This window comes from Geotrypetes seraphini, chromosome 4, assembly GCF_902459505.1.
Source record: "Geotrypetes seraphini chromosome 4, aGeoSer1.1, whole genome shotgun sequence".
NCBI classification, from domain to species: domain Eukaryota; kingdom Metazoa; phylum Chordata; class Amphibia; order Gymnophiona; family Dermophiidae; genus Geotrypetes; species Geotrypetes seraphini.
In genome coordinates this window covers 179,011,146-179,029,155 of record NC_047087.1, presented here as the reverse complement: position 1 = coordinate 179,029,155, position 18,010 = coordinate 179,011,146, and the positions used below count along the sequence as shown (strand labels likewise).

The 18,010-nt window shown below is 43.9% G+C and overlaps 1 protein-coding gene across 2 annotated transcripts in view; it reads right to left on the bottom strand.

Annotated features, from left to right (window-relative positions):
- Positions 1-18,010, bottom strand: part of LOC117360085 (cyclic nucleotide-gated cation channel beta-1-like) — a 125,808-nt gene that overhangs the window by 69,874 nt on the left and 37,924 nt on the right. For both annotated transcript variants that reach the window (XM_033943729.1, XM_033943730.1), the window contains 3 exons: positions 15,338-15,494; positions 10,343-10,423; positions 3,345-3,499 (listed from right to left, as the gene is read on the bottom strand). In XM_033943729.1, the coding sequence (XP_033799620.1) occupies positions 3,345-3,499; positions 10,343-10,423; positions 15,338-15,494 (393 nt within the window). The remainder of the gene's footprint in view (positions 1-3,344; positions 3,500-10,342; positions 10,424-15,337; positions 15,495-18,010) is intronic.

Below are 18,010 nucleotides of genomic sequence, written 5' to 3'. Positions count from 1 at the left end.
TGGTCTTCGATTCCGACCTCTCATTTTTTACACACATCCAACAAGTTGCTAAGACCTGTCGTTTCTATCTCTTCAGTATCACTAAAATTCACACCTTCCACTCTGAGTACACTACCCGGACCCTTGTCCAAGCTCTCGTAACCTCACGCTTAGATTACGGCAATCTACTTCTAACTGGTAACCCACAGTGTCCGCCTCGTCCCCTTGCAATCTGTGTAAAACTCTGCTGCACGACTCATCTTCTACCAACCTCGCAATGCTCATGTCATCCCTCTCCTTAAGCCACTTCACTGGCTCCCTATCTGCCATCGCATACAGTTCAAGATCTTATTGCTGACCTACAAGCATGTTCATTCTGTTGCCCCTCAATATCTCTCCATGCTTCTCTCTCCTAATACACATCCCAGAGAACTCCGTTCCTCAGATAAGTCGCTCTTAGTTTTACCCTTCTCCTCCAAATTTTCTTCCTTTCATCTAGCTGCCCATATGCCTGGAATAAATTACCCGAGTTTGTCTGTCAAGCCCCTTCCCTTGTTTAAAAGCAGACTGAAAACCCACCTTTTTGATATAACTTTCACTCCTTAACCCTACTCCTCTGCCCTCCAACCCAGCCAGCTGATCAACCGTTCCCCTTAACTGTATCCATGACATCCTGTTTGTTTGTCTTGGCTGTTTAGATTGTAAGCTCTTTTGAGCAGGGACTGTTTCTTCTTCTTTGTGGCTCTGTGCAGTGCTGCGTGCATCTGGTAGCGATATAGAAATAATAAATAGCAGTAGAAGTAGTAGAACTTAATTGTCAGACCTTGTACTTCTCCCAGATGTTCCTATCCTGCTAACAACTCCTTGAGATATTTCCCCATTTTGACAAAGGGTTCCTTTTGTTAAAGTTTACTGTGCACTAATAGAATTAGCGCACCCACTCTCCCCATTCATGACACCTCTGATTTCATTACCAGTTGCTGGAATAGTTCTCTCTATAGAGAATCTAGGATCTTCCTTCTAGATCAGTGTTCTTCAACCACCGGTCCATGGACCAGTGCCGGTCCACAGGGCCAGCACATGCATCAGGCCCAAAACAGTGTTCTTCAACCGCCGGTCCATGGTGCGATCGATGCGGCGTTATCTTCGAGCCAGCTCCCTCTTCCTAACTGATTGAGTGCACAAAGCCACGGGCAGTGGCTCCTACGGGCATCCTGTGCCTGAACCGGAAGCCTTCTCTATGACGTTGCATCATCAGAGGGAAGGCTTCCAGATGAGGCAAGGGACGTGCAAGATGCAATTAGTACTATTATGGGGGCGGGGTCTGGGGTGGACATTGGATAGAGATGGGCGGGATCTGGCCTACGACTTAGCCCAGTGTTCTTCAACCACCAGTCCACGGACCGATGCCGGTCCACAGAATAATTTTTTTATTTCTGTCTGTCCTTAGGTGTAAAAAGGTTGAAAACACTGTTCTAGATGACACCACAGCAGGAATTTTTTATTCAATATCTGTTAAATTCGAATCATCTGTCAATAGCCCTTCCTCTTTCATAGGAAAACATGTATTCAAATCTGTCTATTTCAGCTGCCTAAAAGGGAGATTCCATCCATTCTTAGATTTCTGACCTAACCCCATCCTGATATATCATAGAACCTGCAGCACTGAGGTCAACAGGAAGAATCAGAATTCACTTTGCAGCACTATATGCCTGGAACAAACTGCCTGACTCGGTACTTCAGGCTCCATCTCTGGTAGTATTCAAATCCATGCTTGAGGACCACTTTTTCGAAGCTGCTTTTATGTCCTAACTCCAACTCACTTGTAAAGTACCCATATCTATCGTTCCCTCTACAGTTCCCCACTCTTTCTGTCTTATCATTCCCTCTGTATCATGTATAGATTTACCCTTTTTGTCCTGTAGGTCTACCACAATTAGATTGTAAGCTCTTTTGCGCAGGGACTCTCTCTTCCATGTTAATGTACAATGCTGTGTGCACCTGGTAATGCTATAGAAATGATAAGTAGTAGTAATACATTAGGATGTAAGTTCCAAACCAGAACTGACCATAATATCTCCCTATTACAAATTGGTAGTTCTACTTTTTTACATAAAAAAATAAAATAAGAGCAGATCTAATTAAGCGCTGCACTGCTCCGACGCGTATAGGAACTCTATGATCGTTGGAGCAGCGCAGAGCATTCAGCGTGCCGGCCAGTGCTAAAAGCCTCATGCACGGTTTTGTAAAAGGAGGGCTAAATTGCATTAATTTGTTATAAGGAAAGGAAACGGGATTCATCAAATAACTAAATTAAGGGAAATGAAAGGAGAGAAAAGAGTGAGAAGGAAACAACCTAAGTGAAGTAAAGAGAAAATAGCTGCTATGAACGGTGAAAACAACAGCTATATTAAAGTTGCAGATGATGGAAAAGCAGATAGCAAAAAGTAAGCCTTCAACAGTATTATTGTTGGTCTATTTTTTTGAAGGAAGAAGCAGAAAAGGGGAAGGGGTAAAACGCGGACCTGACGGACCTCGCGGATCAAAACCTGCACGTCCTTAAAAATCTGAGGTCCGTGCCGCCTGTAGTTAGTTTATGGCTCTGACAGACCTCGGTGACAATTTAGTGCTGCCGGATCCGTCTCAGCATAGGGAAGGAAAAGTATTAGGATCCATCAGCGCTAAAATGTCACCGAGGTCTGTCAGAGCCAGACACTAGTGCTAGTGCTGGAGCGGCTCCAAAACGAATAATTTAAACTGGTTTCCTGCAGCCCCAGTAAATCGGCTCTGACAGACCTCGGTGACATTGTAGCGCTGACGAATCCTAATACTTTTCCCTCCCTATGCTGAGACGGATCCGTCAGCGATAAATTGTCACCGAGGTCTGTCAGAGCCATAAACTAACTACAGGCGGCACGGACCTCAGATTTTTAAGGACGTGCGGGTTTAGATCTGCGAGGTCCGTCAGGTCCGCGTTTTACCCCTCCCCGAAGAAGAGGCGCATCGCTTGCAGCAACACTTAGGGCTCCTTTTACAAAGATGCGCTAGCGTTTTTAGTGCACGCACCGGATGAGCGCACGCTATTGCGTGTGCTACCCGAAAAACTACCGCCTGCTCAAGAGGAGGCGGTAGCGGCTAGCACGTGCTATTCCGCGCATTAAGGCCCTAATGCACCTTTGTAAAAGGAGCCCTAACTCTCTTTTCTTCAACCCTTTCCTATGTCCTGTGTTTCCTTTAAGTAAGCAAAAAAAACCCTAATTTAGGTCTTCCCTACCCGCTATATATAATGTGGTATTGTGTTTCAAGTGTGGTTAATATGGGGATTTTTTTGAAACCACTCTCTCCTCCACAGAGCTATGACTCACATGGCATGGGACTCTCATCACTGGAACCTTCCTGGTCAATCAGCTTCTCCTTCGCTCTCTCGGTTCGGTCCTTGAAGAGTTTAACAAGCTCCTGGAGTCGCTCATTAATGACAGCGCTGTTGTGGCTCATTGCTGAGCCCGTACGCTCCTGCTCACTGTCAAGATGGACAATTATTTCAAAGCATGAAGCGGTTGGAGAAAAAGCAACGGCTCGTTGGAAGTTAGCTTTGGAAGCTCAGGCTTGAGTATAACGTTGCGTCTTTTCTATGGTACAATTCTATAGACACTCAGGGCTCCTTTTCCAAAGGTCCGCTAGCGATTTTAGCACACGCCCCGGATTAGCGCGCGCGCGCCTGCTCAAAAGGAGGCGGTAGCGGCTAGCGCGTGGGGCATTTTAGCGCGCACTATTCCGCGCGTTAAGGCCCTAAAACACCTTTGTAAAAGGAGCCCTTAAAGGACAATTCTATAACTAGGTGCCTCCATTTAAGCACCACAATGTCACTCGGTGGGAGCCTGTTCTATAATGGAACATAGTAAATGAAATGATGGAAATGACAGCAGATACATGGTCCATTCAGTCTGCTCAACAGTCACACTCATTATCAAATCATTATTGAACCAACAGTTCAATAGTATTATTACATTTTATTCACTAACTTCCACTTTACCATGTCTTCCCCTCCCCCCACTGAGATATACAGGATCTGCATTCATATCATTCAATATGACTGTGGTATAAAAAATATGCATACTTGATCCTGATCCGTCCTTGCCATTTTCAAGGCTCAGAACTTTAGAAATCTGCCTGGCACTGGTCATATTTCCCAACTATGGAAGTTGCCTTTGAAACCCACTCCACCCATCCTGATCTCTTTCACCATGCTTGGGACACAGACCGTAGAAGTCCATCCAGCACTGGAAATTGGGCACCTATGTTCCTTTAATAGAATATTAGTGTAACTTGGTATTGGCATGCCTTAGATTTAGACAGCCACAATTCCACCAGCCATAGAGCTGCCATAAGTGCAGGTGCCTACATGCAGAAGCTTTCAGTGTAACTGACAGTATTTTGTAAGTTACGTGCATAATTGGGAGCCCTGCCCATGTCTCACCCATGCTTCACCCCTCCCTTGCGTTTATGCGCTATATAAGTTAGGAAGAATATGGGTCATTTATGCACATAGGCACTCAACAATGTCAATATTCTGTACATTTACATGCATTAATGTACACAAATTTAAGCATCGTGTTATAGTTTTTTAGGGGGTTAATTCTAGAACGATCCAAGTTTTTCAAGCTTTATTTAAAATTTGATTGATCACCTTTCCTGGATTCTAGGCAATATACAATAATAAAAAAAGGGAGCACAAAAATTAAAACAAAGACATATGCAAACAAATACATAGATATAACAAACAAATGAGAGAGAAGAACTACAGTAAAGTCTAGGAAAGAAAACATTAATGGGGAGAACAATAGGAACGAAGGGGAACCTAATTTTAAATAGAAAGAATTCATATAAATAGTCATTGATGGGCATATATAAACACATAACACATAAAATACCATTTTAATAAGCACTATTCTTTACAAATGCGATGGCATGAATACATGGGCAACGTGTACATTTATATACAGTAAGGGGTTCATAATTTTTAAAACAAATGTCTAAAATGTGGCCTAAATGGGTTCTTCGATGATCAAAAAGCCTGATTATCCAAGTACCCATAACCAAAGCTGGTTTTAGATGTATCTAAAACCAGCTTAGGCCTTTCCCCTGCCTCTAAACGCATAGAGCGAAAAGAGGCATTTTTAGAGGAGGGGAAAGGGTGGGAGGTGGGCCGACCTACACCTAGGCATACAGCAGGTATAACCAAACATTTTGACAGGTTGCCTAGTCGGCACTTATACGTTTTGACTTAGACCAAGTCAAAACAGGTATAAGTGCCGAAAAAGGGCCCGCTGAGCTGATGGCAGCTGCCGCACAGCAACCATTGCGGCAGGAGAGATGGCTCATCTCCCCTGCTGCGATGGCGATCACCCCTCTACCCGAACTGCTGTGGCAGTTCAGGTAGAAGGGTGATTGCATCGCGGCAGGGGAGATAGACAATCTCTCCTGCCACGATAACGATCCCGAAGTGCCGTCAACCGCGGGGGGTGTCGCTGCTTGATGGGGCAGGAGTGCTTGGGCTCCCTCCTGCCCCAATGTTGTCGGGGGGGGTGGTGGTCGCGGCTTGACGAGGCAGGAGAGCTTGGGCTCCCTCCTGCCCGGATCGTTGTTGGGGGGGTGGATTCTGTAACTGGTGTTGTTTTTGACAGACACCGGTTACAGAGTCCAGCTTGTAGGCGAAAGACTGGCTCCTCCTTCGCCTAAAAGCTCTTGTGTTGGGCGTTTGGGACTTAGGCTGTTTTTGGTTGTTTATATGTTGTTAGTGTAGGCGTAGTGGTGGTCTGGGCGTTTAAACAGCTGAACGTAGAGGCAGGCTATTATCAAAAAAACCTCCTTTTTGACGTTTTTTAAAATAATGGACATTTTCCCTGCTTCTACTTTCAATGTTTAGAGCCTTAGGCCAAAAGGAGACTTAGACATTTTTTTTTATTATGCCCCTCCACGTATATTATAAAACAAGTGTTTAAGCCCGTTACATTAACAGGTGCTAGAGTAGATGTGTCTGTCTTTCTTTCTTTCTCTCTCCTTAGCCGCTTTCTACACTCAGGTCCAATTGTCCCTATCTATTTCCTCCCTCCTTCCTTCCCATGTCCTTAGTGCCCCCAGTGCCTCCTTCCTATGTCCTTAGTGCCCCTTCCCATGTCCTTAGTGTCCCCAGTGCCTCTTCCCATGTCCTTAGTGCCCCCAGTGCTCCTTCCTATGTCTCCCCTCACTGCCTTCCAGCATTTGTCCCTCCCCTGAAGCAAGCCAGCCTACCTCCCTCCCTATCTGCCACACTAAAGCCAGCCTGCCTGCTTGCCTCTCTCCAGCTCTGAAGCCTCCCCCTCCCCATACTGGCCCCTATTGCTGCTACCTACCATCTGGCCTACCGCTGCTTGAAACACCCCCCTTTCAGTCCGCCGCCACTAGTGCCCGCCACAACTAAAGCAAAGGGAAAAGGGTCCGCCGCACAGAAACCGCCATAGGCTCCAGTTGAACGCATCGAACACTGCCACGGAGCTACAGATCACAGAGACAGGGATTACGAAGTTGTAAGTGCGCATGCGCACTTAGGGTTTTATTATGATAGATATTACAATTTATGCACATTCTTTACTAATCTAGGTATGAGCATTAACGTCCATTTCTCCATGTATTTTAGAACAGGCTCTATATTGGCACATCCTATATAATAAAACTCTAGAGTGCGCATGCGCTCTTGAAAAATCGTGATCCCTGGCGCTGTGTTTTCTGATCCGTGGCCGCATTCCATTTTAGAACGCGGCCATGGATCACTCTGGCCACTCACCTCCTCACTCACCAATCCGAAGCAAGCTCCTCACCAACCGGAAGCAAGCACCTCACCTCCCGCCCTCACTCACCCCTGCTGCTGCCGCTGATCCTTCTCTTCGGGGCAGCCTGCGATTGTGGCCGGCTTTGGCGGGCCTCGCGGGCCACTTTCCGGCCTCGGTGGCACATTCCCTCTGACGCAAGGGATCACGTCGGGAGGGAGCGTGCTTCCGGGTTGGGGAGTGGCCTGTGAGGTTCGCTGGGGCCGGCCACCACGATTGCGGCCTGGAGCAGGCCAGAAGACGCCGGGATGCAGGGAGGGTAAGCAGGGGAATCAATACAGGGGGCCAGAGGGAGAGGGAAAGGGGGCTGCTTTGGGGGGAGGGGTGTGCTGAGGGGAGACAGAAGGGGCCATGGAGAGACAGGGAGAGGGAAAGGGGGCTGCTTTGGGGGAGGGGTGTGCTGGGGGGAGACAGAAGGGGCCATGGAGAGATAGGGAGAGGGAAAAGGGGGCTGCTTTGGGGGGGAGGTGTGCTGGGGACAGACAGGTTTGCTCTGGGTGGAACACAGAAGGGACCATGGAGAGACAGGGAGAGGGCAAGGGGGCTACTTTGGGGGAGGGGTGTGCTGGGACAGACAGTTTTGCACTGGGGGAAGACAGAAGGGGCCATGGAGAGACAGTTAGGGAGAAGGAAAGGGGGCTGCTTTTGGGGGTAGGGGTATGCTTAGGGCAAACAGCTTTGCTCTGGGGGGGGATACAGAAAAGGGCCATGGAGAGACAGTTAGGGAGAGGGAAAGGGGGCTGCTTTGGGGGGAGGGGTGTGCTGGAGGCAGACAGCTTTGCTCGGGGGGGGGGGGGGGGAGGGGAGACAGAAGGACACAGACAGCGGCCAAGGAGAGAGAGAGATAAAAAACACAGACAGACAGACATACACATATATTCTAGCACCCGTTAATGTAGGGCTTAACGACTAGTAAGAACATAAGAATTGCCACTGCTGGGTCAAACCAGTGGCCCATCGAGACCGCACATCCTGCTTAACTTGAGACATCCCAACCTGAACTTCTCAGTTCCAATCTGAACATGTTTTCTAAAATGCTGCTCTGCATGTATAGTTAGTGCCAATATTTGGTCCCTGATAGGAGTGTATTCTCTAAAGAAGCATAGGCACCTGCTCATAGGATACTGGCTTAACAGGTTAGATACAAGCCTGTAAAATAGGCACAAGCACTTAAACCAGCCCTTAGAGCTGGTATAAGTGCTAGTGCCTAAATATCAGAGACATATACATAATTTACAATACAGTCCATTCTGATTATTCACAGTAGTACAGTTCCTGATAATGTTCACAAAGCACAAAGTCATGAATAATGAAACATTCAGTCTACGGGAAAATAGAGGTTGGTTCCAGCAATACATATTGTGCCTCAAAATCCCAAAAGGGAATCTAGGGTTAGGTTCCTGCATGGGACAGCACTTGAAGTACCTATAATTCACTCTCTGGATGCTCTGGGGCCATATCTGGAAGTGAAAGTAAAAAAGCAGTTTTTTTAAAGCCCAGCCTACGAATATGCAAACAGTGGAGCAAAGAGAGAATATTGGTTGCAATTAATGCAACTGCAGATAGGTGAAATCGTGCATCGTGAATTCATGATTAACGTGAATGGACTGTATTATGTAAATTATGCTCATAAATGGGAGCCTCACTCAGGTTCCGCCCAAGTGTATGCCCCTTGCATATACTGTATATGCTATGTAAATTAAGCACATATGTACAGAATAGTGTTCAGGTAGAATTTCAGCCTTTATACAAGTATGTGCACATATATATGTGTAAGTGGAAGCTATCATGTGGGCTACTGTTAAGTCAGGTTATTTTAATTTGGGGATTAGATCCAGCAGGAGGGATGCCCAGTCCCTCCTGCTCCTCAGACCTGCCACTGCACAATGGCGGACCTTCCTCTTCCTGGTGCTTCCTGGGATGCACGAGGAGGGGCCTAAGGCCCTGATAGGCTCAGATGCCTTCCCACAATGTGTAGATCAGAACTAGAACATTTCTCTTTGGAAGACATCATTAAAAAAATCCTGATTTTCATATTATCTGAGCAATAGAAACACAAAGCTTTCCACTACCAGGCACACTGTGAAATACAAAACCTGAAAAGGAGCTCTATATTTTGTACTGAACACAGTACAAAGACATCTGCAATTAATATTTCCCAAAGCTAACATATTTCAATTAATAAATTCCAAATAAAACACTTTATTCTGCTCTAATATTGTGCAAAACATAAAGATAGCAAATGTAAATTTGAAAAAACTGAGAAATAGCAATCATCACTTTACAAATTAACAAACAGAAATAAAACAAATAATGGGAACTAAGAAAATACCATTTCATTGCACTAATCCATTTTTCAATTAGCTTTCAGAGGCCAAATCCTCCTTCTTCAGGTCAGTACAGTATAGTTATTTCCATTTACTGTTTATAAACTTTTATCAATACAGCTACAATACTACTTTATTCTAAACAGCAACAACAACAAAAATATCTTCTTTCTACCATTTGTTGTTTCTGCTTTAATCATCTTCTCTTTGCTCTCTTCTTTTCATACAGCAACTGTCCTCTCTCTGCCCCTTCCATCCACTGTCTGCCCTTTCTCAATATAGTCCATAGGGCATTTTCCCTTCAATAAATCTTGTGCCCCTTCTCTCCTTTGTACATGATTCATTTCAGCTTCATCCTTTCTCCATTTTTCTCTCTTTGTCTCTACCCCTTCCCCCCATGCTCTGGCATCACTCTCTTCTACTTTCCTTGCTTCATTTCCATTCCATCCCACAGCCTGGCATCTGTATCTCCTTTCTTTCCCTTCCCTCCACTATGCCCTGGCATCTCTCTCCTCTCTTCCCTTCCATCTCTCCCTCCCCCTCCATGATCTGGCATCTCCTCTCCCATCTCCTCTCCCGTGGTTGGCATCTTTGTCTCCTTCTCTTCCCTCCCCCCATGCCCTGACATCTCTCTCTCCCTCCATGGTCTGATATCTCCTTTCATTCTTTCCTTCCTCCCCCATTGTCTGGCATTTCTCTTTCCTGGTCTTCCTTCTCCTTCCCTATTTCCCTCCCCCTAATTGGGTGCAGCATTTCTCTCCCCCCCCCTCTCTCTCTCTTTGTCATTCCCACCTATTGGCAGCACAGCCTTCATAACTTGCGGCTTTTGCTGGCTTCAGGCCTTCCTCTCTGCCTGACGCTGGCAGAGCAGTGAATTGTGAACGCTGCCACTGCCAGAAGAAAATCATGATGCTGGCCCTCAGAGCACCCCCTTATGGGCTGCACCTGTAGTGGACTGCCCCCCCCCCCCTCCTCACCTGCCCCTTGGAACGCCACTGCTCCTGATTCTAATATCAGGCAATGATTTACTGAGCCTTGTGTGCCAGTACATTTTGTGAACTCCAAAGGATTTAAGAAGTTCATTATTGTCAGGATATGTCCAACACTAACCCATTTGGAGACATTATCCTCCTCTCCCCACCCCCACTCTGATTCTTTGATTGTACTCACCTCTCTTCCAGTAGGCCAGATTGCACTGGAGAATCAAGTAAATCCTCTATGCTGTCCGCTGAGGAATATAGTTTCCTCCTACTGAGAAACAAATGATTGGAATGAGTTTCACCACAACAGCAACTTCTCTTAGCCATTTAGATTCAACAATTTTTATTGATGTTATCAAAATAACACAATAAGAAATCTGTGACAAAACTGAATTGAAAACATCATTTCAGTATCTAAAGACAAAATGACACACACCCATAATCAACTACACAAATCCCCCCTCCCCCTGAAAATGGAGATAAAGCAGAAATTGATCAGGCTTTGAAGTCAATATCAGTGACATAATACAGCAAGAAACCAAATTTAAAAACAAAACAAAGGCGATTCCAGTAGAGCAGAACCAAGTCAATATCAATTTAAAGATATAAAACGTGGCACATGAAATCTCCAGTTATTGCCTCTATGTGAGAAGAGAAAACGAGACAACAGGTAACGCACAAGCCTTCTCCAATTAATATATAGCATATCCAGAAACAAACACAACTCCCCTCTAAAATAAAAATAAGAAAACCCCATCCCATCTCACAGCCGATTCACACCAATCACATGTACATCCTTACAAAGAATTAGGAATGCCACTCCGTGCCCTAGAGATAATGTGTAATGAGGCCTTAAATATATATCATCCCTGAAACTCAAGTAATTGATAACAAGAAAAATTGGGAGGGAAGATGATACTTATTGAACTTGAAACTTATTGCGCAAATCATTTCTGATTATACTCATAACTATATCAAAGCCTTCATAGCATCTAATAAATAAAGTTTTTAAATCGATGATTTCCAAAGATTATATATGTAAAAAGTATTAATACTAAATCACAATTCCTATTACATATTTAAAACAAAAAGTGGTGGACATATCATAAATTATACAGACTTCAGTCGCAGGTGGGGATCGTGAGAGGAGCCACCGCCACGTCTTTGAACTTACAAATAACTCTGTTAATGGAGAGCCATTGTATTTGGAGAGCCGTTGTATTTGGAGAGCCATTCTATTTGCGTTTGACCTTGCAAACCATTTTCCACTCTGCGAATCAATGCAACAAAGGTCCTTCTCTTTTGCAGAGAGAGAGAGGTTCATTCTTTGTGCAATTTCTTCCAGCTCTGAGGTCTTGAGAAACGTAGGGCATTTCGCTCGTTGGAGTACTGTGTGGGGCCATTGTAAGCGCACATGCGCCTGCCACCGACATACAGATCACAGAACAAGCAGGTAGGAGTGTGCATGTGTGCTTAGCGTTTTATTATAGTAGATGGGCGCATTTAATCTTTAGCAAGCGCTAAATCAGTTAGTGCACCTTAATAAAAGGACTCCATAGTGTTGCAACTGCTTATATGCCAAGAAGTCACCCAAATGCAAATAATACTGCTGTCGAAGAATCACCCAAGACTTCAAGGTACCATTTTTGTGTACAACATGAGACAACAATGCAAGCCCTGAAGAATCCATCCGCCTAAAATTAACGTTATCAGTACCAGGCCCAAATTGAAAATTACCAACAACAGGTAAAAACTTTATAACCCAAGGGTGACCCTGCCAAATCCCAAGCAATTCAGACCAAGTCACCCACAAGGAGTGGAGAATAAAGCTATGTTTCATAGACAGTGGAATCAAAGCCATGGGAGCATGCAGCAGAGATCAGGTATTCCAAGGTGCCAATAGGGCTGCTTCCATAACTTTTGGAGTAAAATCCTGATGGTTAGAAAGCCACTCCTCCAAAAAATGGAGTAAACATGCTAAACAGGTTATAATGTGGATGATCTGCAATTTTTATTTGAAGTACCTGATGATCTCTCTCAGGATTTCAGGTGCTGTTGTCTTATCTGGATGTATGTTGTCTTATCTTATCTGGAAGAATGGGCTTCGATTAAATATAGCAAAAATGAAAATCTTGTGGTTATCATCTGCTGGAATACTCGATACTCCAGTAAGTTTTACTATGATGGAGTGACAATATCTCTGCAAAAGGAAATCAAGAGTTTGGGAGTTCTGTTGGACTCCTCTTTATCCTTTCGAGGACATATTGCTTCAGTAGTCAGGGCAGTCTTTTTTAAAGATTTGCCTGGTACTGAGATTGCACAAGGTACTTTCTCCAGAAAATGTTTGATAAGTAATGCAGTATTTTATGCTGGCCCACTTGGATTATTGTAATGCACTTTTTTGTGGTTTGCCCAAAAAAGCATTGCGTGTATTACAGGTTGCATAAAATGCAGCGGTAAGGGTAATTGGTGGTCTTCCTTGTTCAGAGCCTATAACTCCATTGTTGGCTGAGCTGCATTGGCTTCTAGTGTTATGGAGAGTTAAGTTTAAAATCTGAGTGTTGGTATTTAAAGCTCTTCAAGATATGTTGCCGAAGGCCCTGAGCTCTTTGATTAGACGTATGTCCTATCTCATTCTCTGCAATCCATGCCTCAGCATCTTTTGGAAGTTCCACCATTGCGGATTATCACAAAAGCTACATTCCGATCCAGGGTATTTAGTGTTATGGGCCTAGGGTTGTGGAATGCCCTTCCTGATGTGATACATCAGAGCCTTTTGAAAATTCTTGAAGGCTTATTTTTTCCAGGAAGCTTTTATTAACCTATGAAAGGGAAAACTGCACAACAAAAATGTATTTCTGCTGTTTATTGCAATTTTAATTGTACTTTTAATGTATGATTGTTTTATTTTATTTGCATGTACCTTGCAATCCACATAGACCTTTATGATTAGTGGAATATAAATGTTTTAAAATAAATAAATAAATTATATAAGCTCATAGTAGGGAGACCCAAGCCTCCGTGTTTCCAAGCCCCTTGCAGAAATTTGAGCGCTACCTTCAGTTTCTTATTACACCAACAAAAGTAGGTGAATAAAGAGTGTCATTTACCTATGTATTGCCTATGGCCACAGGGGGTAAATGAACTCAGCATACTACGTGACATGTATCCTCAAGTCTGCTTATCTGACTTCCTTTGCCTGCGTGTCACCCACAATAACATCAAAAGGACAATAAAGCAACACCTCCCTGATAACATCAAAAGGACAGATGGGACACCCATCTCTGCAAACACCTCCTTGACCTAGGTGTTGTCAAAACAGAGAACAAAAGAGCAGGACCAGCTGTTTTACTAATAGCAGGACCAGCTGTTTATGCTTTTGAACTCAGCAGCTTATAAGGACGGGATTCTGCTCCTAATATCAGAATCCATGACGTCTGGAGGGAGAATCCAAGATGTCTGAAGGGACAGTCCTTTGGTCCACCCACCTATCAATTGCAAGGATTCCCAATTGTGAAGATGGTCGTTGTATGGGGTCAAGGTGATGCTATTTTATTCTTATAATTCATATACATATATATATATAATAAAGTGTTATTGTTTATGCTTTATATTGTCTGTGTGCTTTTCTGAGTGTCACTGATCATCCCATTTGACAGAAATTAGTGGCGGAACAACCTAAATCCCATTTTAATAACCACAAGGGCAATAATTGTAATATGTATAACCACTTGGGAAACAAGACCATACCAAACAAATATATCCTGCCATGTAATGAAAGCAGTAGGTTAGTCCATCTCATCAGACAGTCAGCAGTATATTAAAATAAGTGGTCCATATTATAAATAACAGAACAAGATTTGTGCCCATTGAAGAAGAAATGGACCTTGCCAATCCCTTTGGACCTGCAAAGAAGTGGCCAGAGCCAGTGATTTATCCAAATTTAACTTAAAACTGGAGAAGTCCCCATATTTGTGTGGCAACAAACCAGAAGGGTCTCTTAAATGTACTAAAAGATTATCTGCAAAGGCTGAGAGTTTAAATTCAGAAATACCAATCTGTATCCTCTTAATTTCTACATTAGCACTGATTTCACATACCAATGGATTCAAAGACAAAACAAATTAAAGAGGCAACAAGGGACAACACTGATGGGTACCACGCTGAATCAAGAATGCCGAAGAAGAAATATCATTAGCCCATACCAAGGCTTGGGGAGCAAGATAAAGCACCTGGCTCCCCTCCTGAAAAAATCCCACAATCCCATATCATTAGCCCATACTAAGGCTTGGGGAGCAGGATAAAGCACCAGGCCCGCCTCCTGAAAAAAATCCCACAATCCCATATGCTCTAACACTGAAAACATGAAGTCCCAGGAGACCCAATCAAAGGCCTTTTCGGCATCAAAACTAATTAAGATAGAAGGGATCCCCTCGCGTTCCACATATTCCAAGGTGGCTAATATAGCTCATATATTTTTGGTAGCTGTACATTCCTGAACAAAGCCAATTTGAGGATTAGCCAGTAAAGAGGATAGACAACGGGCCAATCGAGTAGACTAGTGTCTTGCAAACTTTGCGAGTTGCGGCACACTAAACCGGTGGCCGCGGCTCGAGGGCACCCGGAAGTGCGCAGAAGTCACTCCCTCCACCTCTATAATCTGGTATCTCTCTCCTTCATTCTTTCCTACCTGTGATCCACTATCTTTTCCTCCCACCTGTGATCCACTATCTTCCCCTCTCCCAATTTGGGATTGTGGCGCCTTTTATCACTGGTGCTCTGGGCCAAAGCCTCAGCTGGTCATAGGTTGAGGCAGCCCTGACACTACCCATATAATCAGTGGCATTGAATATATGTGTACTATGGTTAGCATCATTGCCACTATATGTTTACATGCTATTCAACATCCATAAACTAATCATATAGCTCATCTAGATAGTGGCTGAAAATCTTTGCTATCTGGATAATTTTGTGGTTTCTCCCTCATTCCTCCCTCCCTCTTTCTATCCATACAGCTGTTGAAAATGCATGAATAGAAGAGTGAACATATAGTTATGGATGAATATCAGCCCAATCATTTCTTTTTGTTAAGAACAGCAGCATACAAATGAACCTGGTGCATGGATTCTGACCTCACAGAGATGGTCCATGATATAATATAGTGGTTCCTGTAAAGCATCCATACCTCTTTTTAGTAACAGAGGATCCTGGTACTGTAAGGGTTTTATTTCTGTATGGGGAGGTCGGTGGGTGGATGGAATCCTGTGTCTGCTTGCCCACAGCTTTGTTATCAGGATCCATATCTTCCACATTGACAGATGGATGGCTGCTTCCATGGGGTTCTCAAAGAAGATACAAATATAAAATCATTAGAAGGAAATTAGTCTGCAAATTGTGGCTAGTATTGCATCCATGTCATCTACTGTGACCAACATAAGATTGCATTCCCTTTAAGAAACATGTTTAAACAACACCACTGTGCAATCCTCTTCTGAATATCAAAGCACACAAAGTCTTGAAAAAGCATTTTTATCCTGGTAAACAGACATTTATATAGGGAAATGACTTTTAATAATCCCCACACAGAAAAACTCTATGTGCATGCAGCTGACTATATGATTACCATGCAGAGGAGCTCTTCCTGCATGCACACCTCAATAAGAGCGTCTCCTTGAAAAACTCTCCCAGCATGCACACCTCATTATGATTTCCATGGCATGGCACGTGCAAGAATATTATGTATCCTTGGTGAATGTCAAGTCTTCCACCCATTAACTTTCAGGCCCCAGACACATGACCTGAGATTTTAACAATCAGTGATCACCCCCAATACTACTCCTTCCAGAATAATTTTGAGTAAATGGGTTGTCCTCCCTGCTGATAAAAGCAACCCTATTGTTTCTTTTAGTTTATGTCACTGTCAAGACTTGAAGTCTTGACTTGGCTGCTCATTTGTGCCCTCAGAAACTGACACACAACTGTAGATGGCAACCTTGCCTGCCTAATGGTTAAAATGGCCCTGAGCTCATACCCATGGCTGAGCTGATATGCAGTTCAAGCAGGGGCATAGCTACTAGAGAGCAAACAAAATGTTCAGAGCCATCCAATGGTAGGGGCCAACTGCAGCTGAACCCTTCCTTCCACATCTTTGGGTCTGGCACCTCTCCCTTCACCATCCTCACCCCCTCCCGCACCTATCTGCTTACCTAGTTGCAGAGTTCTCCAGATGCTACAGTGGCAGAAATGGCGCTAAAGACTGCCTCTTTGGCCAGCAGGGCCTTTTCTTTGCCGTGTTACACTGTTCTGATGCAACTTCTACCAGCCAGAGAAGCAATCTTTTGTGCTCTCTCTGCTCCTGTAGTGTCTGAAGGATCTGGTGGGCAGATAAGCAGCTGGGCACAGAGGGAAGGGGAGGGGAGAGAGAGATGCCAGACCAAGGGGCGGGGGGGGGGTGTCGGGGGGGGAGAGGTGTGACCTTTCTTGGTCCTTCTGCCCAGGGTCCACTGACTTCCAATTACGCCACTGAGTTCAGGTCATACTAATAGTATGTGTATATAGTGGGGATTCATGTACTTTGGGTGCCCTGTGTTAACTCAGAAGTGATATTGATGGCTCATTCTCAGAGAAAGCTTCTCTTGTAAACTGTTGCCACAAGTAAGGTTACCATATGGCTTTATAAAAAGGAGTATGTAAGCACCAGCACTAAATTAATAGAATTTATATAGGAATGAAGATACTGTCTAGTAACCAAACAGGCTGAAAGAAGTTATCTTACAGCTTTGCTGAACTTCATTCAAGTAAATTTCAGAATTAATGTTCACTGGTCCTCAGCGGGCCACCACACACTCGAAAGCTCTCATTGTGTATGGCTTTACGCTCCCACTCGTCATAGGAACCAGCCCGACTTTCAATTTGCATTCAAATATATAAGTAATTAAATATGAATACTAAAAGTACTTAGCTTCTAGTGAAGTTGTGTAGGGAGAATGTATTCTTAACACCAACATGTTTTGCCCGTTTGAATCGATGGGCTTTATCAAGATTCCCACTCCCTCTCTCACCTTTTAGTAACTTTCAACCACCATTGCGTGAATTGAATTGAATTGAATTGAATTCACGCAATGGTGGTTGAAAGTTACTAAAAGGTGAGAGAGGGAGTGGGAATCTTGATAAAGCCCATCGATTCAAACGGGCGAAACATGTTGGTGTTAAGAATACATTCTCCCTACACAACTTCACTAGAAGCTAAGTACTTTTAGTATTCATATTTAATTACTTATATATTTGAATGCAAATTGAAAGTCGGGCTGGTTCCTATGACGAGTGGGAGCGTAAAGCCATACACAATGAGAGCTTTCGAGTGTGTGGTGGCCCGCTGAGGACCAGTGAACATTAATTCTGAAATTTACTTGAATGAAGTTCAGCAAAGCTGTAAGATAACTTCTTTCAGCCTGTTTGTTTATAAAAAGGAGGACAGATGGAAGTAAAACCTGGATGTCTCCGTCTGTCCTCCTTTCATTGCTTTCAGTGGCAGTAAAACCCAGATATTTCAATCTGTCCTCTTTTTTTCTGGAGCCATATGGTAACCCTAGCCACAAGGATTTGAGTATATCGTGTTTGGTAACTAGAAGAATGAAGCAGGTGGGAGAGAAGGGCAATGGAAAGCCAAATTAAGACTTTATATTAATGAAACAGTTTCTTAAAATTATAACATGTTCCTCCTGCAGGTAATTCTTGATACTGTTTTATTTGATTCCAGAAGCTGCTCTTGGAAATGTGCTACAATGAATACAGTACCCCAGAGGAGGAACACAGAGCATCTCATCTCAACATTATGACAACAATTAACACATGGGAA